The 27,854-nt window shown below is 41.9% G+C and overlaps 1 protein-coding gene across 5 annotated transcripts; it reads right to left on the reverse strand.

The window, feature by feature from the left end:
* Nucleotides 1-1,324: 1,324 nt before the first annotated feature.
* Nucleotides 1,325-26,121, reverse strand: fgfr1a (fibroblast growth factor receptor 1a). Of its 5 annotated transcripts, XM_072388384.1 has the most exons (19): nt 25,789-26,121; nt 25,444-25,625; nt 21,622-21,802; nt 15,915-16,157; nt 14,972-15,061; nt 13,705-13,877; nt 11,920-12,043; nt 10,846-11,036; nt 10,448-10,598; nt 7,429-7,626; nt 6,884-7,028; nt 6,547-6,668; nt 5,876-5,986; nt 5,162-5,352; nt 4,909-5,031; nt 3,678-3,748; nt 3,433-3,570; nt 2,755-2,860; nt 1,325-2,640 (listed from the first exon to the last, which is right to left on the reverse strand). In XM_072388384.1, exons 3-19 carry the CDS (start codon nt 21,773-21,775, stop codon nt 2,464-2,466), a joined length of 2,508 nt encoding a protein of 835 aa, XP_072244485.1. In that variant the 5' UTR covers nt 21,776-21,802; nt 25,444-25,625; nt 25,789-26,121; the 3' UTR covers nt 1,325-2,463. The 5 variants fall into 5 exon arrangements, with proteins under 5 accessions (XP_072244485.1, XP_072244488.1, XP_072244486.1 ...); XM_072388387.1 differs by lacking the exons at nt 10,448-10,598; nt 25,444-25,625 and adding an exon at nt 9,546-9,690 and having other exon boundaries at nt 6,884-7,029; nt 7,436-7,626; XM_072388385.1 differs by lacking the exons at nt 10,448-10,598; nt 25,444-25,625 and adding an exon at nt 9,546-9,690.
* Nucleotides 26,122-27,854: the final 1,733 nt, after the last annotated feature.

Here is a 27,854-nt window from a genome sequence, read left to right on the forward strand (position 1 = left end):
CATACCTTTGTTAGATGAGACTGGTCTAACTAAGGTATGGGTAAATTTATTAAACATTAGCACTGTTTTAATGTTTTGTTCTCATTCTAATCACTCACTGTTTTTATGATCTATCAATGTCTGACCTATGCAGTTAGAAAGATTGGCTCCATTTTCAGTTACACAGGGGAAAAAAAATTATCCTAAGGAGTAGGAGCTTAAGGGTGAGATCATATGTTTTGCATTCTTCAGTCACTCATCAGATACTTTTTTTTTCCCAGAAAAAAGAAACAACTTAATAGTCCCCTTCTCCTTCAGCTCTGTGATTAGAAACCTCTTAATTAGATAGTGCAGCATTCCTCAGTTGAAACAGGTTACAAACACCATCCACAGAGTAGAATACAGACAGAGGTCATAAATCATAAACTTTTAACTGTTGCTATACTGCAGGACAGATGATGAACTCTGCTCTACCAAACTCTTCCTGTGCCATCTGTCAGAAGTGATAACACCCTCTCCCTAATGGCACCTCTGCACCATTAGCAGGTTATAAAGCAAGGCCTCACCTGGCCTTTCTATTCTTAAATACAGCTCTTCATCATCACCTCAACCACAGCATACAGATTATACTTTATTGGTCCTGGTTTCCAGGAGTGATTGATATTTCTCCCTCAAAAACAATGACATCACCTGTATCATTCTAAATCCTGGAAGTGCGAAATCTGAGGGCTGCTATTCACGTCAAGCCAGAGTTCAAAACTCATGGCATGACCTGTTGAGCACACCATATTTTGGTTTTAAAGTGACAAATCCCAGCAGCGTAAATTAATGTCGGTATTAAAGTAACCCGTTATCCATTAGCAAGTAAACAGCTTACCATCTTTACTGCAATACAACATGTGGTGAAGTGTAACTGCACTGACCCACGTTGGAAGGAGCAGCTTTTAAATAGGGGCAAGAGCGAGTGTCGCCGTGCAGCTGATTTTAGCTTGTTGCGTGGAGACTGCAATCCAGGTGACGCATCAGCCAATGGCAGCAAGCCAGAGCTGAAGATGGGAATCAAGGTTGGTGCAGCTGATGGATTGGAGTGTAGCGTCAGCACTTGCCAAGCCATTCGCAGTCATAAATTACATGTTTGCTGCCGCCTGTGGCTCTTAGCACCTCTGATGTCAGCAGCACATTATCATATCTAATCAAACCCCAGCAACCCATGTTAAAGGGTTGGGAGATTTAAGTGGCCGTCCTTGCATCTCTTCAAACATAATTTACAATCACAAACATGAAACTCTTTGTATCTATTAACTGGTTTATGGAGTTGAGGTCAAACTCTGGAAGCTCAGCTTGCTTGTTTATCAATAACATTTTATTTAATGTAATCCTTTTTATGATGACATATGTGTTCTGCCACCCTTCGTCAGAGGTTCTATGGCAGCAAGTGTAACTCTTGTCAAAGCATTTACAGTAGAGGATAAGTTCATCACATGAAAGTCACGCACAGTGGAAGTGCATGATGTTGAGTGAAGCAGATTACTCTGGATTTTAACAAGCATGACGTTAAGACTAGGAATATTTACAGTTGTGACCATCCATGAGGTTAAATGAACAGACAAGTTTCCACATGCGCACACTGCATACATACAGTCGTACACAGACACACGAACATTTTAAGAAACCCATCTTCTGCAGGAGAGAAACCCCAAACACTGAGTTATGCTGTATTGCCAGGTTGTTTCTTGAAATGCATTTACAGTTAAAAAAATATAAAGCCATATATATATATATATATATATATATATATATATATGGAATATATGTCTATGCAGTACATTCTGGAGAACCAAAGCTGTGATGCAGTGAAAAAACTGGCCATGTAATTCTCTCAATACCCTCATGTAACAACTGCCCCTAGGTGTATTAGAAAATAGATCAAACAATAGCATCCTTGTACAAAAGACAATAAATCAATTATGGTAATAAAAATAAGAGTACAATGTAAATATATATTCATATTTATAATTTTCTAACTGTATTTACAAGAAGAGATTGAGTAATGCAGTAGACGACAATGCTGCACATCTCCTGTTAGTGTTTTCTCTGGATTTGGTCCAAAAAGTAGAATTATGTATTCCACTACTGATGAAATGACAAAGGAGGGACAGACTAAATCAAAATTGACATAATCTGACACAGTTGGGGTCAGTCCTATAGATTCTCCTGACTCAACACTGAAATGCCCAAAGTGAAGAGAAAATTGTTAGTCTGCTGTGACACACTGCCACTCCTGCTAATAAGAAGTGCCCGAAGAACCGGCTGCACTCTGCAGTCCATGTGATCCACCGTCTTCTACACAGTATCTCCGAGCTTGTCTCTCACAGAGCACCAACGCTTTTTTAGCTTAATCTCTGGGAACGCGAGGAGGAGTCCAACCCCATGAGGCAGGGAGCAGAGGAAAATGTCAACGTTTGTCTGATTGAACACGAGGTATCAGCGTTTCTTAATGGCTGCCCCATTGGAGTGAGGGGGGAACTTTGGCAGGCAAGGCTCCTCCACTCCAGCATCGTGGGAGAAAACAGAGTCCTCGCCAGAGGAGCAGGTGGAGCTCCGGGTGTCAGGGTAGCTGGGGGAATATTGATCCAGGGGAACGGAGAGCTCCAAATACTCCTATAGCCACCAATGAACAAGAGAGAAAAAAAAAAAAAAAAAAAGGAGTTAACTTCCATCACTGAGGATCTGATCATCTGCTGCATGATTCTTGCCGAGTAGCGGCAGACTGACCTGGTTGGATGTCATGGCCAGACAACGATCCAGGTCTTCCACCAGCTGTTTGAATGTGGGCCTCTGAGACGGAACAGCATGCCAGCAGTCTCTCATCATCATATACCTGCAGAGAGAATAAGATTCAAAGGCATTTAGTCCCCAAAATAATCCATCTATCTCAGCATTAATCTCTAAAACATCAAATCTCTTAATGTTTAACTCTTCTGGGGAATAGCTAAAAAAAACAGATCCAAAAGTAACAAGTAGGTGACAAGACAACAAAACTGAACAATATGTTCCAGGTGGAGCTCGCTCAGCGTTGAACATTTCATTTCACTCTCCATCACACAAACAGTTTCAGGGAACATTGTTATGTTGCTAAGAACCTGGAATTTTTCAGATATACAACAACATGGGTAAAGTAAATATTAATGCCAACTGGACCAAACATAAGATATGTGGCTCATCTTTTAAAGATGTTTCTTTTTAAAATGGTTGGACTGAACCTACTGCATTTCTGAATCATATTTTTTTATCTTAAAAATGTTAGTATTTTAGATCGTAAAATTATGCTTTTTAATAGTATTTATCCTCCACATCCAAATATGGAAATGATGGAAAGAAGATATTAAAAGTTCTAAGAGTAAAATCTTCAGTGTGCAGAGCATGCTGCGTTTCTGTGCAGCGCTTCCTTACAGCTCATGAGTGCACGTCGAGGGCTTGTCCATGCGGTGGCCTTCCTTCAGCAGCTTGAACAGCTCCTCCACCGGGACCCCAGGATACGGAGAACCTCCGAGGGTGAAAATCTCCCAAAGCAGGACCCCAAATGACCAGCTTAAGACAGAAGTAGATAGGAGAGTCCATTTTTTTGGCACAACTAAATGTTTATGTCACATCCCATCAAGGCTGAATTGGTAAAGTAAAAGGCACATAATACTCACACATCACTTTGGTGTGTGTATATCCGGTCGAACAGAGCCTCAGGAGCCATCCACTTGACAGGTAAACGACCCTGTGGAAAAAGTATGAGAGTTACTATAGTAATACTACTTCTGAAGTATGTTCTTCCAGGGTCTGAAATAAAGACGCAACAGCAGTTTTATTTTGTTAACCCAATTTGAATTCTTTAAATGATTAAATGTCTGATATATTCACAGAACTCTGGAATTTACTTGTTTTGCTTGATGCAAAAAGGTCCCGTGGCATGTTTTTCCATCTTTTCTGGCTCGTCTGCCATATTAAAACAACGATCATGAGATCCTGACTTTCTTTCGGCAACCGTGACGTCACAGTTCCTAGATTTCCTTAAATGGTCTTATTCTCCAGGCGGTGTGCGGCCTTTAGGGCTAGAACACGCACATCATCCACTGAGACCGTATTAAAAGTATCTACGCCGCAAGGAATGAAATTGCCTCGACTACTTCTCAAAGCATTTAGCGTTTATCCTTTTTCAACACCCCTCAAGATCCAGTGTTCTTGGATCAGTGGATGCAGTCTGTTTTTGCTAGCCAGCAACACAGTCAGAAAAATGTTTGAATTGGTTCGCTACACTTAACGGACGACAGTTTTATGAACAAGGTCCAGTGCGATGATGGCTTTGTGGGGAAACTGAAGCTCAAGTTGAGGCTGTTCCAACACTAAAATGGTTCGAGTCTGAACCTCAAGTGGCAAGTGAAACTGTTTAAAATGTCTGTGCTGTGTTAGCATTAGACATACAAACACATTTTAGAGCAAAGGTGATAGACACAATGAGTCAAAAGGCAGCTAAAAGGGATAACAGTACTTATTCCCCATGAACTCCACATGCTGTGGATAAAGAAAAGCAAGTAGCTTCTTAGCCTTAGCAACATACTCAAAAATATTGTTTGTCAAAGTTTCTTTCTAATTTATGAGTCGTTGTGGCTTCTTGACAGTCGAGGGGTTTTGTACGTTCATGAGCCGCAGTCGACCAATCAAAGGATGATTTAGCCAAATATGTATCCGATATTAAATATTTTAATCCATCATACTCTACAAATGTATAATCTCAATAAAACCTATTCAAACCAGTGCATGGAGACAATTATTGTGAGTTATATAAAATATATTCTTGTCACTTTTTTTTTTCCTCCCCCATTCAACAGTCCAGATGTGTTCAATGAAAAATGAAAATAAAAAAATAGGAATACTCACATTGGTGGTCTTCTTATAGTAATCAATGTGGTGGATATCTCTGGCCAGGCCGAAGTCAGCTATTTTCATCACATTGTCCTCAGTTACCAGAACATTGCGAGCAGCAAGATCTCTGTGAATGCACTGAACAAAAAAACAAAAGTTGCTCTGAACACAGGGTGCCTAAACTGTGATGTGAGGAAGTAAATAGTCTGACAATTTCCCCAGAATCAGGACATTTATTTTACAAGGCTGAGAGAACCGTTTGTTGTACCTTTTTGGAGGCCAAATACTCCATGCCTCGAGCCACTTGGTAAGCGCATGACACCAGGTCTTTGATGGACATGTTCTCCACAGGAACCTGGTCTGGGTTGTAGCAATACTCCATGCCCGGTGGGCGACGCGCTCGCAAGTACTCCCTCAAGTTGCCCTTGGATGCATATTCAACTATCACATATAGGGGACCTAAAATTATGAGAGAAATATTAGAACAAACAGAAACTGTACATGGCATGGGTTTATGCTTCATGGTGCTGTTGTGAGTTTACATTTAATAAAAAGATTATTTAACAGAACATTCTCAGATGGGTCTGAATTTACAGAAAAACACTCCCTATGGAGTTATATGTAAACACTTATAGGCAGAGGTGTCAGAATAGCTAACGAACAAAGTGGAGCAAGCACAGATCTTTGTACTGCAGAATGTGGGCAACACAGAGATGTGCACTGTGGGGTCATTAGAGGTTAGTTTGCTTTAGTTTTTTCAGTCCGGGTGATTGGAGAGGAATGACAGCAGCTATGGTTGATTCAAGCTGTGAGCTCGGAAGCTGGTGTCGGAATCATTTATGCATGCTTTCCCACACTTCCCTCAAAGTAAGGCCCACAGCAGAACTCTTGTCTCATGAACAACAATGTGTGTGTCTGTGTGCATGCTGGTCGAGCAAGACTAGAGCAGGTCAGTAGCAGGCCCCAGTCTGTCTGATCCTACCATCCTGTGTACAGGCTCCCAGCAGATTAATGATGTTCTTGTGCTTCCCAATGATCTTCATCATCTCCATCTCTGAAATCAGGTCCGACAGGTCTTTCTCTGTGGCATCAGCTGTAAAGGAGAGGAACGATTCATATTAGGGAAATTAATCCAATTTCTGTTGGTGCATGGGCCGAAAAAGGTTTCACATTTATGACCCTGAAAAGCAAACACATCGACACTGCAACTTTTTTGGAGCAGACTGGAGTTTGTAGAATGCTTCGTTGGAAAAGGCACGAACAGTACAAGACAATAAATGCTACTTTCCATCCATCTTTACTCCCATGTGCACTTTTTTGTGCACTTAATGAACAATGTTTTATATGAGATGTCAAGGGTTCTCATAAATTTTTACTCGGCCCTCTCATTTTCATAATGGCTCGGATCCAACAGCAGATGTCTGGTAGAATTTGTTCATTCCAGTTTGAAGCTTTTTTCTCCCCCGGAAGCATGCACTTTGTGCTTTCTTGAAACCCCTCCCTATACTCCATTTTCTTCCTGCTAGTCACTTAATACTAATTCAAGTCACTCATTCCAAAAAATAAAAAATAAAAAATAAAAAAATCTCAGTTCCAGCATCAGTCCAATCAAGTCTACCGGATACCAACTTTTCCAAAGAAAAGTTTACTCACCTTTCAGCATTTTCACTGCAACCTTGGTCACACGGTTCGGCTTCTCTTTGTCCAGACCCAGTGCCTCCCCCATCACCACCTGACCGAAGCAGCCCTCGCCCAGTGGTTTCCCGAGAACAAGTCTGTGAAGGAGAGATAAGACAATACTTTCATTTTATACTGGCCTTGCACAAATACACTTGCATAAAACACTTTAAATCCTTTTTGTGGGAATACTGAGAGAAACTTTTGACTTGTGCAGCCATTTCATCGCTTAAAGTGACCATTTCAGTCCAAAACATTTCCATCAGCCTTCGAGCTGTCGTTGCATTGTTTAAAGCTTTTATCAGACACATACTTGTCCCTGGGGAGCTCCCAGCGGGGATCTTGGGGCAGTTCATACTCGGACACTCCTGCCAGCATCGGAGAGCCACTAGAGGAGAGGCGGGAGGGACGAACCAGCATCACTCCAGAATGGATGGAGGAGCTCGAGTCCACTGACACCTGAGATGAGAAAGCGGGACATTACTCTTCTCATACTGGAACAAACACTGATTTTAGGAGTTTATCTAGCCAACAGTTCCCCCGAAGAAAACTATAAAAACATAGTTGCTGCAGTTCCTTTGAAAGATTGTGTGTAAACACTGCTGTGGTTTGTGGAGTCTTAGCACTCCTCAAATACTCACTTACCTGATGCAAGGCCTTCAGGGTCTACAGTAAACCTGAAAGCTAATAATAGCAACAATAGCAGCAACATAAGTTTATGCCAAAATCTGCAGATGAGTCACATCAGAAGCCAAATGCATTGAAAAGCTTTACTTTTATAAAAAAATAAAAAAAATTAATAAAGGACAGACAGGGAAGGTGACAAAGTTAATTTTTTCCAAACCCCCTATCTACTTTCTGTTACCTGTCTGCGCAGAGGGATGCTTTTGGCCAGCTTGTGGACAGCCAGCTGACTGTTGAAGTCACTCTTCTTCGAGGAGGTGCGAATCTTGACGATAATTACGATGGCAATCATTACGGCGATGAAAAAGAAGCCCACACAGTAGATGACCACCTCCAAGTAGGTGTGGCTGGCTGGGGGGTAGCGCGTGATGGCTAGAGGAGGGGCAGGGTGACAGGGGGCAGGGAGGGGTGGGGTCAGCTGACATGGATTAACCAACTGTACATAACCAAGTACACAAAACAAGCTCTCAGCAGCAGAAAACAAATGGCCAAACCAGAAACGCACACACACTCACACATGCAAACATGTGATAAAGCCAGAGCCTTTAGCACATACGAGACTGAAATGCACCAACCACAGGATTTCTCTCTTTGTACTTTTTTTTTTTCCCCTCTCTCTCTCTTTAGATAAAATCCTAGTCTTGAATCAGCAGCCAAATTCTGTACAGGTGCATGTTGGTCCCAACTTCGTAGCGCCTCGATTCTTTGAGTCAGATAGTTCTTAATACAGTCATAAGCAACTTATTTTCACAAATGAGTGATATATAACAAAGTTTAAAGTGCCAAGGATCTGACTTTTACAAAGATAGCAACATTTCAAACACACTTTTTCCAGCTCAGGCTGTCCACATGACATTTAAATTGTTCTGATGGAGCTAAAGAAGCGTATCACAGGGCATGAGCTCAGTGACTATATCAGTCCTCACTTCATTTGTAAAGCAATGTTAAACAAGTTGTGCAACTGTAATACAATGTTTGTTGTAACATTTTTATGTGCTTAGTGACAGAACACTTGAAAAAGAAAATGCTAATTCAGATCTTGTTTTTTTCCTCCCGCTAAATGAAAACACCAACATTTATTCATACCAACAGTAGGGGTGTAGTGGATTCCTCATTTATGGAAAAATGGTTTGAGCATAATTTGGTTTGTGTGAAGAAAAATTCACACAAATTGTGTGAAGGTCAGAAATTATACTGTTAACTCAGTTACCTTAAATTTTCATATAGAAGCAGAGATTAAAAATTTTTTTTAAAAAACCACCAGCAAGGCCTTAAAAGAGCCATTTAAAAGTCTATTCGGCTGTTGTTCTCCCAGTCTGTTTGAAAGTTAACAACGTTCTCAATGAGTGGTCATAAGTGCTGCTAGAGCACCCTCACATCAATGATTTTCCGTCCGGTACAAACTGAAAAGTGGTGGATCTACATCTACTTTTTCAGAAGCTGACAAAAATGCCGCGTTTTCTAACTGTATCTTGTACGTACGTTTACGATAAATCTGCTGTTACAAATGTACTGACCCGGTTTGTTGCCTTTTGCAAGTGCACATAAACAAAAATGGCCTAGAAGGACTCCATGATGCATTCCAAAGCTTAATGTCCAAACTGAAGTGTACCATTACACCCCTAACCAACACAAGTGACTTACACTTGTATGAAAAGGTTGACGGACAAGCAGCTTGATAATTGGAGAAATGCCTATTCCAATATCCACTGGAATGAGACACATCCGCTACAGCGAGCCAATTATCAAAGCCAGCCACTGGGCTCACAGCAGGAAATGACATCAGCGATTCATGTCATTTGTTGCGCTTGTCAAAGAAAATCAGCTTAATACCAAGTCAAATGCAAACATCATTTAAAGAGCAGAATGGAAGAGACAGTTCAAAGCGAAATCTGATCAGAGCTGCCAAACAACCCCTCTATAAAACGTGGTTCTACCTGGCCGAGACCGTTAAATATACTTCTGGGTGATATTTCGCTTTTAAAATACCCCAAGCTCCGGACAGCTCATGGGCTGTTTGGCATTTGCTGATTTAATTGAAGAAACAGCAGAGCATGCCTTGTACTCTCCCCCATCTAGAGAGTTGAGATGGAGCAGGAGCCATGCTGAGCTCAGAGACAGGGGAAGTTTTAGTACTGAGTAAGAACGTGCTCTGGCTTCTTCTCGCATTTTTCACCGAAATAGCAGTCAGAGAAGACCCTTTTCTGGAAAAATGTGAACATGGACAGCCAGGCTTAGGCTGAAAAAAGGGAAATAATGAAAATGTAAGCAAGAGACAGAACCATTGATACCTTCCAAAACGGTCAACCATGCAGAGTGATGAGAGAACCCGATAGAATTGCCCGCCAAGCAGGTATACTCCCCAGCGTCATCAAAAGACACATTTCTCAGTTGAAGGACTTCCATTTCCTTGTCCGTGGTGTTAAGGCCAGCGGTCTAGAAAATGACAAAGGAAGTAGACCCAACAAGAGGCCACAGAGGAAAAGGGAACCATGAGTAAAGGATTCTGAAAGAGAAAGAGGATAGAGGAGCATTCTCCTCCTCAATTCCAACATCATATGCCCAAAATGTAACACCAAGAGCCCCACAGAGGACTCTGTCAGGAAGAGCCCTCCAGTATCTGTTAGTGGAAAAGATGCTCAGGTGAGTCTGTACTGCCGAGCTGCTCACTGGGCCACACCATCACCATGTGAAATACCTCGGTCTCATCTCTACATGCAAGAGATGGGCATGGAAAACTCCGCAGCAGAACTTTGCACTCACACACTCACACTATGCCACATATACAAACAGCAGGAGGTATGTGAAACATAGATAAGAAGAGGATGACAACAGAAAAGAGTGGGGGAAAAAAGGAGAGCCATGTAGAGGGAATGGACTTTCATGGGTAAGGGAGCGAGTGTAATAGAAGATGGCAAGAGAGGCCCTTATTAGGAGGGCACAGCAAAGGCATGGGGCAGAAATGAGAGCAGGTCCAGTTAAAAATTTGAGAATAAACACTTTCAACTGTTCTGCTGGGAATTTTCCATAGCGTCATTTACAGTCAGGAGCACTGAGGAGAGATGGAGGGAGAAACAGAGGGAGGGAGGAGAGAAACAGCTGAGGTTGTCTCCATTTATAAGACTCTAGCTTTTCCTGGTGGTCCTAGAAGCCCCTCCAATGTGCCGTCCCTGTACTGCTGCGTGGTGGTTACCTGTGGGATCATATCTGGTGACTGTCAGCCAGGCTGACTGACTGGCCTCCCCTATATAATTGGACACTTTACATATATACTCTCCGTTCTCCTCCTCAGTCACATTGTAGAGGGTAAGCACCTGAGCATCCGAGCTATTGACCCCTGAATGCTAGAAATAAAAACAAGTCATGTACAGCAGATGACACAGAAACTTTGATGGCTTTGAACAGGAGTTAAAAAAGGCAAAAGATACACACTCCTTTCACAGTCTGTAGTTGATATTTAGGGAAATAAATAAGATAGCAATTAAACAATATATTTTAGTATGGAGCAATCAGCATATATTTTCTTTGAAGCATTACAGGAATTTTTTTTTCTAGAAAATTGAAAAAGGACCAGACAGACCAGGCTCCTACCTTAAGGACACGGACATACGGTAAACCGTCAGGTCCAACGCGGCTCCCGTTGACCTCGATATGTTTCAGCCACTGAATATGAGGCTGAGGGTCGCTGAACACCTTGCACTCAAACTCCACATCGCTGCCTACCACTACTGTACGATTGGCCGGCAGGCCAGCCTGCAGGATTGGCCTGTGGGGGGAGCGTTCTGCAACATGGCCACAGAAATTTTAGTTTAGATGTTTGGTGAGCAGTGAAGCAGAAACTTCATTAAAAGACAAACAAATGCGCAATATTTGAAAAGTACATACGGCTGACTGATTATCAAACACAAGGCAAATAAAGGTCCATCATGCTGAGGCTTTGTTATTGGAAACAGCCAGCGGTGATGGCAAACACGACTGAATTATCTTATATCATACCGTATAATGTCAACAGTCTTGAAGTTGCAGTACTTTCACCGGCTACATGTCGCTTCTTATTTTAATCAAGAGATGGCAGCAATAGATGGAAAAGCAAGCTAAGCATCTCGTCGGGAGACATCACTCTAAAATTAAGTTGCTGTGGTTCCATTTTGGAGACTAATAAGTCTCAAAAGTAAACTTACAAGCCAAGTATATGGAAGGATGTCAACTGTACAGGCTTTTGTAACAGAGACTTGCTTGAGTACTTAGTAAGCATTTGTAATAGTACTTCCCCCCATACTGAAACAATCTCTGTGCTCATCAGACTCTACGTCTGTTGAGACAGGACAAAGCCCAGAGGACAGCAATGGAGGAAGTGGGACTGTGATTTATAAGACCAATGGCGTAAGAGCAAGTCACAGGGCAGGACCATGGAGAGTAATTACTTCTCCCTTTTCCGTGGATCTATCACTCACTGAACAAGTAAACACACAGTTCATCAAAATAGCGACAAAAATCAACAGACTGAGTTCAGTGTACGCAAAGACCGTTTTGCTGTGCTGTAGGAATAAGGCATCACATTTGGTTCATCAGGAAAACTGATAACATTTTATAAAATTGATCCACCGTGATACTAGATTCCCTGGCAACAAACATACCATTATGGCAAATAAAGTTAAGTCTTACCGACTACATCCAGCTGGTAGGTGTGATTAATGCTGCCATATTGGTTTTCCACTACACAGGTATAGTTTCCCTTGTCAGAGGGTACTACAGATTCCATGATGATGGTCCACACATGGTCACGCACCTAAGAGGAAGGGGGAAATAAGTAACAGAAAGAGATTGGAGCAATTGTGGATTATGGATCTCCAAACCAAAGGAAAAAATACAGATTCAGGTTGTTTTCTTATTTGATTATCATCAACAAGGCTACAGATTGTTGACCACATAAACTTAGAATAATTTACTCTCCATTTGCTTTCTTTGATCAACAATTAGCCATCTAATTTTGTTCCCTTTAAAGCAGCGCTAACACAGAGAATGTTTATTGTAATGAGCTCGCTACCCCCTTCAGCTGTGACAGTAACCAAAGTTTTAAACAGTCTGTCTTATGAGCACCAACTGATGTCTGGCTCTTTTTTCCTAGACATGTTATAATTTTTCTTCCATAAATCTGCCAGGACTGCCAGTGTGTGATTAGCCAACTAACCTCTAAGGCAATAGTAACATCAAACATGCATATACACAGACTGAGCCATACAGTCTCCCTCATTTAGCTAAAAAAGTGATGAGGGATTCCAGCTGCCTGCTGCCAGATGTGTTATGCTTGGCTTCACATACATGTGGTCTGCATTATTGCAACCCTCCTGCACGTTGCTGTGCTGACGATATGAACAATAGAAGCCCCGCCATAAAAGCAAGAGCGTGGGAGGGATGAGAGACGTCCCCAGCCGCTGATGCAGACCTTTGCACCTTGACTGAAAAAATTAAAAAAAAGCAGCCAGATGGTTAACTGTGCTGTTACGCTAGGTGGAGGGTTTAGGACGGACATGAGCAGCAGGCAGCTGAGAGGAAACTCCTAAATGTGTCCCAGCTGGGGAGGGAGAAGACTGGGGAAGCACGACACAAGGCTGGATTAGCCAACACCTTGATGGGAAGAGCAGATGTAGTGAAGGGAGTAGATTGTCTCTTAGACTCTAAACATGCATCCCACACTTGTGTAAACTACCACTAAAGGCAGCCCTCCACAGACTCCTATAACTTGACTGAAAGCATGTGGAAGTCTGTGCCCAATATTCGCCTGTGCCGAATTAATGGAATTAGCGCTCAGCCTACTTCTAAAAGGCGTACGAGTTATAAGAACGCCACAGTACAGTAAAGCGTAACAACATTTTATTACAGATCCGGTCCACAACCCTCACCTGCCGCACCTGGTAAGTAAATCCAGAGACGCTCTGACAACCATTAACCATCATTTCTGAAACAGTTTGGCAACAAATACTCCCACATTTACGTAGAAGTTGTTCACAAACGGACAGACGTTGACAGAAAGAGAATCACAGCACAGAAACAAATACAGCAGGTATCACGGTAAACGTAGTACTGCCGGGATGTTGTTACAGAGTAGACCGACACCTAGAATGGGGACAACCAGTGCTGTTCTTCATCCAAACGGAGGGCTAGGATTGCCCACCTGGAGGTAAAACTATGGCAGAACATTTGTTTTTGTGGCATAGGGTTTCAGCTTGCATTGTTACTCAGGTCAACTCTGAAACTTGCCTCTCATTTTCTCTTACAGAAAGCTTTTCTTACTCCAGGGGAGGGGGCAGTGATCTAATGTGCAGATGAGATCACCGATGCATCTTCACTCATCGGGAATAAGTTGGGAGTGATTCAGTTATAGGGGGTGGTGCGATGTCAACAAGCAGCTCTGGGTGACAAACCCTTAAAGCGTTTTTCATTATTTACCTTGAAGCCTCCAATGCGCTGGTCTCTCTTGAACTCCTTGCCGTTCTTGTACCATTTCAGAGTGGGGGTCGGGTTGCCACTGGCCTGGCACCGAAACTTCACAGTCTTACTGGCTGGAACGGCATGAAGCTTTTTCTCCATTTTTTCTGGATGCACCCACTGTGGGGCCATTGCTAAAGAAAGAAATAAAAAAAAATAAATAAATAAGCCAGAGACAAGTAACACATAAAATACATTCATTTGGTCAGAAAAAAATCAGCTGAACAGACACACTAAAACCAATCCTGGGATTGTAGAAACATTAATATTATTATTCTTTTTATTTTTTTTTTTTAAAACACTTGGGATCAGGCGAACATTTTAGTAACATAAAAAGCAAACGCAACCAGTGGAAATGGGACTGGGTTCACCCAAAGTTCAGCAAACAAATATGTATGCACACAAAACACATGACTTACGAGTGCAGACAGGGCCGTAACCAGAACCCTCCAAAGAGCAGAGATTTATTACATTAGTTGCTCCAAAGCCTCAATTTCCATTGTGCTGTCTGTCACACTTTCAATCATTTTGCTCTCTGACTGGTGCTCTTTTAATTACATCATTTTCTTGCACCGTCTTGTTACGCAACTCTGACCGGCAAAACCTACGCTTATATTCATGTTACTTTTCTTTTAGGGAAAAAAAGATCAAATTCAATGGAAAACCAGCAACTGCTGACATTTTGAGTAAAAAAAAAAAACTGAGCCAAGTCTCCCTCATTAACATCAAGCTTCTTTCACATGTTATCATGATCGCCCCCCCCCCCCCCCCAGCAGATTTCTCAATTAGTCACATGGTCATTTTATTAAAAAAAAATAATAATAATAATAATAATAATAAATAAAACAAAAGTCCCTCCTTTATCAAAAAAAATGCAGCTTCAAAATAGTTTCAGTTAAGTCACGTTGTTCAAATTCAAACTCATGGTCAGCATGCTTTACATGCTTAGAAGCTGCTGGATTCTCTGTGGGCAGAGTGGACGGCAGCGACCTGATGAAAGAAAAACCACAGTGTCTCTACTGCTCTACAGACAAATTGGGGGGCATCTAAGGTTTACCACGATTAGTCACCACAGGGACTGATTCATTCACCCTGCTGTGATCCACGAACAGGACAGGCCTATAACTGAATCATGAAACTCTTAAATCCCTGACCTAACTTGGGGTGAGTCAGTGATGACCAGTAGCATTGCTTAAAAAAAATAAATAAAAAAGATCAGACCACTTACGCATCAGTTTTTGGCTGCCCAACAGCTTGGTTTCCTCAGATGAAGACTCTTCCTCGTCATCATCATCCTCGGATGAGGCCATGGTATCAACTGGTGAACAGAAAGTAAACAGGAGGACAATTTTACATTCTGAATACTTATTCACACAGTAAACCCCCATTTAGGAGAGCAAATCAGCTTTATTTCAAGGTTTTTTTTTTATAGTAAAGTTATGTATTCATACACTCAGATCAAGGGTCAGTATGTTCACTGAGTGATATTAAAATTAAGTGCAAGGGATTCTTAACTGTTAATTGTTAATAAGAAAGTTAGAATAATAATAATAATAATAATAATAATAATAAATGTGATAGTGAGTTTCTAAAAAGGCAAATTGTGAATGAAACCTGGCTTTGTTGCAGCCTCTGCTAGCGATGGGCTAAGATTTTAGACTTTTTCAAAAGTTCTCAAACGATAAGAAGTCAAGCGGCTTATGCAATTATCATCTAGATACGCAGCAATTTAGTTGTTTTTACTGGCAGCTGGTATCAATATGTTACAAGTTGAGGTAATGCACAGAAATGTTTGCCAACTGTCATGAAAACAGAACGGTGCTCGACTACAGCCGGCCCACGGCACAACCTCTCTGGCACTGTGAGCTTAGAGGCTGAAGGTGTTCCAACAAGAGACACATGCTAAGCTAAAGACAGCTGCTGTCAATCGCGTCTGTGTGGAGTCGCTAAAAAACTCAAACGAGATCATCGACCAGTACAAACTCTTCCAGGTAAAGCTAGCAGGCCATAGGTTTACCGCGAGTATGTGCTGTAATTTGAGAGCAAAGCAGCCAGAACACATTTTTTCCTCCTTTTAGCCATGATGAGCAGTTTCTGATAACTTCTTAAAAAAATAAAATAAAAAAGACACCAAATAAACCCCAGCATTTTTACCATTTATATTCATTTACCTGTGACATTGAAGTATACAGTGTGGTTGCCAAAAGTGGTGCATGCGTACAAGCCAGAGTCAGTGAGTTCTACAGTCTCGATCTCCAGCTGGCCATTGTGGATGCGTGTGTGCTCTCCATTCACAACAGGAACGTGGTCTTTGGTCCAGTTTACAGCATGGAGGGAGTCCTTGGCAGAGCAACTCAAATCCAGACGATCCCCACGATAACGGGTGAACTGCTCTGCCTGCGTTTCCGCAGAGGCTACAAAAAAAGGAGGACACAGTTACTGGCTACTGAACAGGCCCCGATGGTCAATGTTTTAATCTCAGACTTTCAGAACCATAAGACGAGTAACGATAGGGTCTGTGTTTTGCACATGTCAGTTTGGTTAAGCTGTTGGCTCATAAGTCTGACCCCTGAATTCACCGCCAAACCAGAAAAAACTAAATGGTGAGTCACAACTAATGGTTCCACTTTGAATGGACTGCTTAAAGAGGGTCTCTGTCCTTCTTTGTCTCCGTTTCATCCTGAGGATAGCTCCTACTGAAAAGCAGCCTCCATAACAGACCTACTAAAAGATGGAATAGTGTTCCCAAAACCTTTGGAGTGCTCTGGCACAAAATGGGGGGCTATATTTCCGGTAAACTCATTAAAGAAAGCACTTCAGCCTTAAAATGTGGTCCAAAATACACGCATCACAAAAGCACCACCTTGATTTCCTCCCACCATGCCCGTGTAACCTCTCCCCAGAATTAAATTGCATGGCAAATTAGTCAAAGCCCCCATTTTCAGGCTAGCAAGGAGCTACTTGGGTAAGGAAGGTGAAATTCAATTAGAGGAATGAAAAGAGGGGAGGTGTCACGAAGAGAGACACCTGAGCCCCCTTGTTCTAAATGACTACATAGTCTGCTAGGAAGGGCTAAACCAATTACGCTGACATGTTGTCCATCAGCGGTGTTGTTTGTCTAGTTACAAAAGGTAAAGATTGTCACTGACCAACTTGCTTGAAATTCTTGCTTTGGGAGGTCACTTTGAGGATATGCAGCAAAAAAAAAATAAAGATAAAAAAAGATCCTAATTCTGTGGACTTGAACACTCACTCGAGAGTTCATCCTGTGCATAAAGAGATTGTTGGAATCTGGAGGCTGGAACCGAGAAATGTTTGAAAATATGTTCAAATAATGAATCAATTGTTCAAATAGTTGTGGATCAAATTAATTTGAACTGAATAATTTGTTAATTAACAATCACAGCACCTCTATGGAGGAACTATTGGCACAGCTCTACTGTTTTAGCCTTATGGCAGCACTGTTTTGTACAGTCTCGTTTTATTTATCCACTCTTCCCATTTCCTACATTGACCCTTTTAGGATTATAACAAAAATTGAGTTAGATAATCAAGTACTGCAGTGGTGAACAATCCTTCAACATGAGATTATTACAAAAAACATTTTCAGAGCAAAGTGGGTTTTTTTTTTGTTTAAACATACTTTCCCCTGACAACAGGAAGCACATCTAGATACAGAACAACCTGGGGACAACATCCGCAAACCTGACTAATCCCTCCCACCAAGACAACAAAGAACTTCAAACAATACAGAGGAAGAGAGAGCAAGGAGAGCAAGCCAGTGAGCATGTGCATAGGAGCGACTAAGAGCGGGTCCTGCAGTGGCAGGTTCTAGTGCCAGTTGCTATGGTGACCCCACTTGGGCCTAGTAAAGGTATTTCCTGGATCACATGTGTCTGACAGGCCCTTAATCCCAGCAGGAAAAGGGGCCAGGGGGTAGGATCAACTTTCTCCTCAAAAACAAAACCAAAGTGGGGAAAGCAGAAAAGGCATTTAGACCCCATCTGCATTAAGCCGTTTAAACCTGGAAACTGATTTCTCACGTGAGCCACATTTCCGTCACGTTAGCATGCCAGGATATTGTTTTGTCTCTCAGGATACCGTTTCATAAAAGCAACACAACTACGTAATCTTTTGGCTAGACCTGCCAGACCTGTGACAGTGACAGCCATTCCCCTTCTGTTCCACCATAACTACCGAGCCCTCAGAGCGCCCAAATCCACAGCCAACGTTCCTCTTTTTACCCCATTATTATTGTGCTTTCATTGCAATCCATCAATACCATGTTAACCAGCAGGCAATTCAAATCCTTCATTTCAAATAAATCCTGAACAGAAAGTTGAAGGTACTTCTTTTTCCATGATCGTTAATGGAAGGTCAAATATTTTAAATTAAAGCCTTTCACTTTTCATTTCATAGTTTAGAGGATGAACAATGGGAGGTTTAAGCAGGCAGTTTTAAATTAAGCCATAGGCCTGAAATGGTTTGTGTAGACATACTAGAACATGATGGGTCATAGCAATCCAACCTGGAAATTGCCTTGAACACAGAGTGTGTATGCAATGAGTTGGGTTTGTCCAGTAGGTTTCTGTCCATCCGTTAAATGGAGATGCCCCTGATAAGACAGTGTCAACATCCCAGCTGTTAATCTGGGTTCAGGCATCATAAAAACACCCATAAAACTGTAAAAATCTACTTGTTGTTTTATTTAAAGCCACAGACAGGAGGACCATTTGTGCTTCTGTGACAGCCCTCTTGAAACTGGAGTAAAAGGATAACACAATTCAGAAAAATCAATCCTGTCCTGCTCAACAAAAGGCTAAAGCTAAAGTCTTTCCAACTAACTCAGAGTATACGCTTCATCTTTCCAAAATGCTACACACACACACTGCAAACTCAAGTGTAAAGACTTCATACTTTCTTTGAATTGAGTAGGTTTCATCTCCATTAATCTTCCTGCTACCATGATTGGATTAAAACAGATTAAGGACCAGTTTCAGGAAACAACCCACCTGGAATGCTCCGACGTGGCTTCGGTCATCCATCTCTGAAAATTGACTGACATCATTTATAATCAGCCTAATTCTAAAAACCATGCCAGGAAGTTTGATGCAGAACAACAGTGATACTTTAAAACAAGAGTGGAGGGGGTAACTAATCTGTAAATGCAAGACCAAGTAAAATGAGGGGTTGGCGCCAGTCTATGGAACTTTCTCTGGCTAAAACATAGGAAGCAATACGCGGTGTGAATGACTTGTGGGATTTCCTGCTCTCGCTTCAGTGACGGTTGAATGCAGGAAAGCCGAGCAAGTCGAGGCTCCGCGGCGGCATGCGGAGAAAACAATTATGGCAAGTTTCCTTTGCAGATTTGACCACATCAAGGTGAAGCCAAGCGATGGTTGATGTGCAGAGGGGATTGATAAAAGGCAGCAGTGGAAGGAAGGAAGCAAAAGAAAACGAAAACCATGCACAAGCACAAAAAAAAAAAAAACAGCGTGCCCTTCCTTTAAGCACTCCAGTGGAGCCCCCTTTCATTCTTAAACGAGCCACTGACAATCAGCACTGATTAGCACTTGGGAACAACAAGGCTGGCTGTGTTATTCAAATCAGCTCTGCTGCATTTAGCCTTACCATTTGTATTTAATAGACAAACATAATAAAATCAAGACCACATTGTTCCGTTACCATTATCTCTACTTCAGGTTTCTCCCTGAAAGGGTCCCAGCTTCACAGTTTGGATTTTTGTGGTGACGCATTACAAACACATGATAAATACATTCCACTCTTAATATATGCACTGTTGGCCTTATCTTTTTTCCTGGATGGCTGTATTTAATCCTGCTGAAAGCATCAAACCACCGTTTTCCTTTTTGGGTAATTTGTTGAATGGCTTTCCTTTAGTTTTCATGTTAAAATTCTGGTTCCTTTGTAAGACCATTTCCAACAACTGAAATAATCTAAAGAAAAACCATCTTCGGCATCAGTGCTGAAACCTCAATCTTTAAGAAATGATCATTTTTTTTCCCCCCATATCAGGAAATAAGAAGGCAACTTTTAGCCATGACTTTCTCTAAGGTTGTTCATTTAAAAGCTATAACTGCGTTTAAATTATATAAAAAAGAAAAAGCTATTATCATTATTGGGACTTCATGATTTTTTCAGATAAAGAATCTGATAGAAAATAATACTTTTCTTACATTTCACAGCGTCCTGGTGTTTCACTGAGAAGAAGTCTTAAGAAGACCCGAAAAGATTTGTGTGCATGCTGATTGTGTTCACGAGAAAATGCCGCTTCTCTGACACTAGAATAACCGGAGCGTTGCTCATCTGGGCCTTAAATAAGTCGACTCAGGACTGTGAGCAGCCCTCCATTCTAAGAGCCCTCCTCTAAAGGCTCAGCAATCAAACATTTCTAGCCAGAAAAAGAAAACTCAAATAAGCAGGTTAGATAGATATGAAACATAAATAGTAACTTAAGGACTAAATCATCCAAGTCTTAGTGTTGGGAAAGGTTTAAAGCTTTAGAGTCATTTGAATGTCTGTCAGCGTGAGCCCTGAGGAAATTCAATGAACTGAATTTGTTCAAGGAGTTATTCTTTTCTTATGTGAGCATCGCACAACAAAAAAATCCCCGAGACAAGCAATGAAGCACGCATGAAACAAAAGCATTTCCATATAACCATTTTGTTTCTCCACCCAAGACAAAAGGATTGCAACTAAATGCCTCTGCTGCGATTGTTTGTCGACAGCTGAAGCCATCCGTCACCCAGCAGGGAGGCGGGGGAAAGTGAAGCATTCCCAAGCAAAATGTCTGTGGGGGAGCAGGAGAAAAAGCACACAGGCTCACAGATAGTACCTGGCCATTTGGTGATCAAGAACTGGGTGGAGTGCGAATGCATCAGACTTTCCCCACCCTCGTGGAAATTTATAGCTCACGTAAGAAGACAAACACTCTCCTCAGAAAGCTTATCCTTGAGGATAAGGAAGGGTTTAAAGTAGCATTTTTTTTTTCAAAAACAGGCTAATTTATAGTTCCCTGGCAGCTAACTCCTCTTTCAGTGACAACAAATACCTTTTCATTACAAAGGAGGAGAGAAGCAGGGGTTGCTAGGTAGTGGAGCTGCCCTCAGGCTACAGATGGGAGTCATTTTCTCCTCCCTTTCCCACTGCCGACTTAAATACAGCCACACCAAGTTTATTTTAGGGCCCAGAGCCCAAGAGAGACCCTTTTGCTTAATTACTTCAATTATAATGCTGAACTTTATCATATTCTTTTGCTGCTCTCCACTTCCGAGTGCAGAATGTAAACATCCAAACCCATCTACCCACAAGCCCAGCCAGCTATTACACTGCTGGACAGTATCCAAGAAACACATTTTTAGGGATTTGATTTCAGTGCCTGTTTCCCCTTTTCGGGCTAAACAGCCAGGCACGTCTAAATTCTGTACGGAAAGTCTTATGGCCAACAAGCTCTGCCCAGATGTGCTACGAATCAACAACTAGTAAGAACAGAAAAATGTTTAACGAACAGGTGGGAAGTGCAACTTGTAGTCAGAAACACAATTGTGCTACAAGTGAGTCAAGCAAATGGGGGGGTGTGTGTGTGGGGGGTGGTGAGTGAGCACTGACGCTACAAAGAAGAGACTTCACCGAAGCCTGGAGTATGTAAGGATTACATTCCTGTACAAAGAACAAAGCGTTCCTTATCAATTGACATCTTTTCAAGGCAAGAGTCAAGATAAGTCCGCCTCAATGGGTTTAAAAGCTCAAACAGTTACGTGTTACTGTAGAACACTGAAACCAGAACTGGCAAAAAAAAGAAAAAAATGCTCTGTACAAATCAAGACTAAGCAGCTTCAAGTTATGAAGCGATCTTACCTTCATCATTGTTAGCAGGCCGGCATTGGGTCCTTAAAAACAAGGCGAAGAAAGTCAGAAACAGAAGTAAACTTGGCCTCATCAGCATCCTGCTGACGGAGCTACAACCGCTGGCTTTTACGCGACTGGAACTCCATTCAGATCCTTGGGACATCAGCTGGGCGTCATTCACAGTGCACCACTGAAAAGAAAGACAGCACAAACCAATGATAAGCAAGTCAAATGTCTCAAAAGAATGATTTGCTTTGATCATGCTGAAGGACACTAAAGCTCAGGTTAACACACAAGACTAAAGCTAGGTTCAAGCTCGAAATAAAACAGTAAAATCAGCACTTTTTTCTTTTAAAACAACAGGCATTTTTCCCACCTGACAAAAAGGAAGAGAATATTTTGTTTGTCTGTAAGGGTCAAGGCAGGTACTTCAGCAGTTAGGCCCGAGTGTACAAAACACTGATAAGAAACAGCAGCACACCAGACTGGGTCAGATAACTTAAGAGTTAGACACATCTTGCTCAATAGCTATAAATAAAATGTTCAAAACTTTAACCACTTAATCAGAACTTGGGAGACTGTCCCCATACTCAAACCCTGACAGTGGCAAAGTACAAGAAGCATCTTAGCATCTACAGTGCCTTCGGAGTTGAGGAGTGGGTGACTCTTACGTGCACATCTGCTTGAATAATCACCCCAAGCAGCATCTGGCCACAGAGATCAACGCTTGCCCATAACTGAAACGTTCTTCTTCTCCCACTTTGTTACAGAAAAAAGTAGATAAAATTAAAAAAACTCATGAAACTCATGTGGAGAGGCCATCATTTCCACACAGATCTATCTACAGTTTGTTTTAGTTCCTAAACTCAATATGACCCCACCCCCAACACTCACACACACACACACACACACACACACACTCCCAACCCCCGCAAGCATTTGCTCCCATAAGGTGACAAGAGATTTCCAAGAAATTCAAGGCTTAGATTAAAGCCCTCATCAATAACTAAATATCAACAGGCATCTGAAAAAGTTTAAGAAGTAGCCAGTTCTGTAAAACAACAACTACAAGCACCAGGTCATTTCTGATTTAAAGAGAGACCACCTTGGTTGAAATGTTCACATAAACCCCGACAGACGAGGCCGTGCTTTCCTTTAAGAGGTTTAGCTTTTATTAATGTTCCCCTCTGAAACAGTCATTGTGTTCTCCTCAAAACCAATTCAATTTCACTTTCCAAGAATGGTCTAGTGTTCCAGCAGCTGAGCTGGGTCAGGGGGAGGGCTGGGGGGGATAAAGAAGCTTGGTCATCTCTGCTCTGTAAGCTGTGAGTCAGTGTTTGGGAAGCCTCCAAGAAAGTGGTCCCGCTGCCTGACAGAAGGAACCGCAAAGAGCAGCCCGTCCTGCTCCCCGGGCCCTCGTCACTAAAACAACCATCAATAGTTGAAAGAGGAGGAAGTAGCTTCTTTAAAGTAAGACGGGACGTTTTGTTACACTCCACGCCCCGGGGAGTACGAGTTAAGCACACAGTGGGTGAGTCTTGCTGTCATCTTCCAGGGCAAACTCTTCGTGTGGTAAGGAGGAGTCATGAACCGAGGCCAACACACTGGCAGACTGCTGGATCATATCGTTTTATCACATTCAAGCACTTCCCCAACTGTATTTAGTTTAATACCCAACAGTAAAACACACCATGGGAAATATGAGGCTCCTAATCCAGAGTAAAATCAATATTTGTTTTGGTTACAGCAGCTGATATCCTGCTATCGGAAATATTACACAACACTCGAAAGTGTTAGATATCAGATTCGTTTCCATTCATGTTTCCAGAAAACACCAAGTCTGACTGTAAGAGAAGAAAACGCGCTTCATCAATTCATTTCTGTTCTCCGCATTTTAAACTTAGCTACAGACAGATCGGTCTGATTCATAGCACTGACTGCAGCAGCAAAAAAATGACAAACCTCAGCCAAATACCACAGTCCTGCACTGCTGACAGCGAGCAGCTTCAAAAGGTGTGGCCGAGGTGTGCGAGCGCCTCATTCATATCCAACGATACTGCACTGCGAGTGGACCCAGCAAGTCTAAACCATCCAGCAGGGGAAGAAGTTTTTCCTTTCTTCTTTTGGTGCTCAACTTTCCCGGTCGATTTCAGCTCAACGTCATTAGCTCATCAACGGTCTGAAAAGAAACACTGTAGCTGGAAAACAGTTTGCTTTCACAGCTTCAGAAAGGTGCTACACCATTAAATATTTGGTGAAGTCCCGCTTGTGGGCTACAGAAATAAAAGCATTCCCCTGAAAAGCTGCCAATCTAAAAAGGGGTTAGACTAAACTGATTAGAACATGCGTGACACATTGAGCTCCTCTCATTATACGAAGACAAAGGTTACCAGCCTAACCCATAACATGGCTCTCACCATAATTACTGTTCACTGCCATCCATGCATAAAATTCCTCAGCTCCCAAATTCTGTACCACCCCCATCCAGTTTAGTCTGCACTTGTAGCCAGCAACAGGCCAATCTGCACATGGCAGCAGTTCAGTGGACATCAGCCCATTTCCCTGAGGCTACTGTTTTCACAAAAACAGACACCTCTGGTTTTATTTTTTTCCCTCCATATTTGCAGAAATACAATCTGAAGCAGCGGTTCACCACCAGCATGCCATGGCAGGAGATCAGGTGTCACGAGATTACACTAAAATGTAGAGACAATCAATTTCAAGCCATCTGACACTCGGCCATTTGGTTTGGCACTTAAACCTAAAGTGCTTCTCAGCACCGCTTAGTACCTGAGAGTTTTCACTCTGCCTCCACAAACAATGCTCATACCTCTCCTTTGAGATTTCACCACCATGAAGGGAATATGCTGTGCTCAAATCAGCCCGAGACACTGCCTTAACGCGGGGAGAGACAAAAAAATCAAACAGAATCACGCCAGTGGCTGGAAGCACAACTTGCACACGTGTAGAGGAGACACTGGAGGCATTGAAGTGACAACAACTCCGAGCTGAGGGAGCAGCCTGGCAAATTAAAGGGCAGAACTATTCTCCACTTTTCATTATACGGTTGAAGAAAAACTTTTTTTTCTCCCTGTGAACTCCCTTGCAGACATACAGCTTCTCTTAACCATCCATCTTGTCCCTCTGCCTTTCTAACATAACATTTAGAGCTTTACATAACATCAGGCCGGCCCCTTCAGACCCTCTCTTTGTGACATGTGTAAAAAAAATAAGAAAGAACGTCCACTTAGAAAGATAATGACTTTTTCTGACTGGGCGTCTGAATCTGTGGAACGAATTAAGACACAATCAACTTTAAACACATCACAAGACTACAAAGAAGTTCAGAAAAGCGCATGAATCCATACTCTTATGTGCAGTTGGAAACATTAGCCTTCGAGGCACTCTCATTTCCGTGGTTAGTCTTTATCAGGCTACCTAGGCTCGTTCAAGGCGCCTGCTCTGGCAGAAAGGATACCAAAGCAGGTTTTTACAGGACTGAAGGCAACACTGGAGTCTTGTGCTTTCGTACCCTTTCATTTCCAAGCAAGGGGGGCTCTGGTGTTACGACGCGTGAAAACCCTCTCTCGAGAAAGCTCCATTGCGTTGAACACGAAGGGGGAGAAAGAAAAAAAAGGGCCAAAATGCAATTAAATATTTGCTTGCCAATTTAAGGGCTGCTTTACTTTATTCAGTCTCTTTGAAATAAATGAAGTCCCTCAATAACATCAACTCACCACCGAGGCAAACAATGGCTAACCCCTTTAACAGATCAACAAACAGTAAAGTAAAGCCAAACCAAAGACTGAAGATAGAAAATGACCAGCTGACCTTCCTGGCGGGGAGCTGTGAAACGGCCAGTGTTGGTCAGATAAGGAATGAGTCCCGAGCAGAGATTGGATGCAGGAAAACTTCCAGAGCTGAATATCCAGACTTTGATGCGTGGCCCGTTAACGAAGTTCTCTCCCTACCAACGTGTAGCTCACAGGTCTGCGCAGATTTCTGCCAAACTTCTGCGGTGCGCGCAAATAACGTCGCCCCAATTCAGAGAAAGAAACAAAGTTACGAGCAGAAATTATTTTTTTTTAAAAAACCGCACTAAAAGAATGTTTCCTTTGTCAGGTCTTTATCATTTAGAACCTGTGCTTCAGCGGCGAACACTTTCTTTTATCTTACCTAGCTAATCAGGTCCGATGCAACGAAGCGAGCGGAGCCTGTGCGCTGGTTTTTTTGGTAATCCCTTTATCCCAACACGTCTCGCACGCGATGAAATCTTGGGTCCTCTCTTTTGGAAACTGTATCCCGAAGTTGCTCAACTCATTCCAACAAAATATCCGGATAGAGAAATAACGCTCACTATTGTAGTAGTAATACTAAAAAAAAAGAGACATTTGAATCAAACTTGGAAAGTATTTTTTGGACCATTCCTGGCGGAGAAACGCTGTTCCACAACGAGAGTCCGAGTAGCTGCAAACCTCCCCCTCTTAAATCTGAGAGTATTCACATTCTCCGTAACAAAGGCAAGCCAGAGGCAATACACGGTCAACTTCCGGTCTGATCTTACAACATAAAACCCAAACTGAGAATTGTTATAGTTGCTAACTATTATTATAAGCCCACAAGTTTTGTCTTTAAAATGGACCGAGTTGCGCAGCTTATTATGTTGCTATTATTATGTTTTCTAAGTTATAAGAGACTGCACAAGAGTCGGGGGGTGTTACAGAAACTGCTTATTTCCACTTAAGATCATGAAAGTACATTTAATGTAAGCTTCACCCTTAGAGGAAGACAGCTGACTTAGAAGTGCTGTGCGCCTTTTCATGGTGGGAATATTTTTTTTAACTGGTTCGTAGTTGCGCTCTTTGTTTTATCCGGATTTTTTATTCTAGTGTTAAACTTCCGTCATTCGTCGGGCAGACACTTTTCAACTTGATGCTGCATCTTGTGGAAACCTGGCTCCCCCTGCCATCCACAGCCACTCTGCAGATGAGCTTCACCACAATCATCAAACCGCGCTCTTTGCATTGTGGGACTGGGGACCCTGTAAACACACAGGCTGGCACTCCAACTACAGACGGGGGGCCCCATACATTAACATTTTTAATAGAACAAAGGGTTATAAAACCCGACCAAATCGCTTCAAATGAAGTCCTAACCACAACAACAACAAAAAACTTGGAAATTACAGACACACATGAGGAGAATCAAGCTGGTTAATTGGAGACAGGCTTCTTTTTTTTTTTATGGCACACCACTTAGGAAGCCAAGAATTTTCAACGTCCACATTTGCTGACCAACTGTGTGGCCAATAATATGACTGAGTTTACTTTTTAACAAACATGCATGAGAAATAGTTTTCTCACAGAGAGCAAACACTTTCATCAACTTCCTGTTCAAGGCCACTATTTTTAATAAACAAAGAGGGGGGAAAAAGGCTTTATGGTTTTGGCCTAAAGAATTGGCAGAATTTCAAAAGTCTGCCAGCTCAGCACAAACGCAAAGTTTGCTCTGCCTGATCAAACACATATTTCATATCTGAAGACCTCATATGGTCTTTGATTCTCCGTCACAGTTGACGAATGACTGACAACTGAAGCTGCAGACATGTGAAGCCCAGCTTTATGGTTAGAATAAAGAATGGAAAGATTTGTGCTCCAACATGTGTTAGCCTTTTTTTTTTCTCAATGTAACATTAAGGACATTGACACTTGATCTAACTTTAATATTTGCTTTGCTTTCAAGGAGATCAGATATTTCTATAGAGTTGTTTATACAGTAAATGTCAAGAAGCTGTAGTGTTTTATTCCTTTCCTTAAATAAAGAGCCAACATTGGTGTTTTGTTGTATTGATTGTAACTCCAACCTCAACCGAGCTTCTATCAGTCAACACAGGAGGATGATGACATCGGACGCTCTTTGCCGATACTTTGCCTATATGACCATTTTTTTAGATGATGACCTAAAAGTGTGTGAGGAGATCACAACAACAGAACCTTTAACAACAACAGGAAGTGCATAGGATTGCAGTAAACGGCCTTGATAAACCTCAAATGGATGAGTTAATAGTGAATTGAGATTTGAATATATTCTTTAATCTCAACCATTCAGAAAAAGGAAAATATTCACACACACACACCACTTTTAGATATAATTTTTGAATGTCATATCATAGCGCTTCTTTTGTTGTCTCTAGTGTTATGATTCAAAGTTTAATTTAATGGACTTTAGCACTAGTTGTCACT

Source organism: Leuresthes tenuis, unplaced genomic scaffold (genome assembly GCF_036924035.1).
Source record: "Leuresthes tenuis unplaced genomic scaffold, fLeuTen1.0.hap1 SCAF_6, whole genome shotgun sequence".
NCBI lineage: Eukaryota > Metazoa > Chordata > Actinopteri > Atheriniformes > Atherinopsidae > Leuresthes > Leuresthes tenuis.

Coding starts and splice junctions, on each gene's coding strand:
- fgfr1a (XM_072388383.1), bottom strand. CDS start 21,775: ATGTCCCAAGGATCTGAATGGAGTTCCAGTCGCGTAAAAGCCAGCGGT. Junction 5,032..5,161: donor AGTATTTGGCCTCCAAAAAG/GTACAACAAACG, acceptor TTTTTTGTTCAG/TGCATTCACAGAGATCTTGC. Junction 2,641..2,754: donor TGGCCATGACATCCAACCAG/GTCAGTCTGCCG, acceptor TGGTGGCTATAG/GAGTATTTGGAGCTCTCCGT.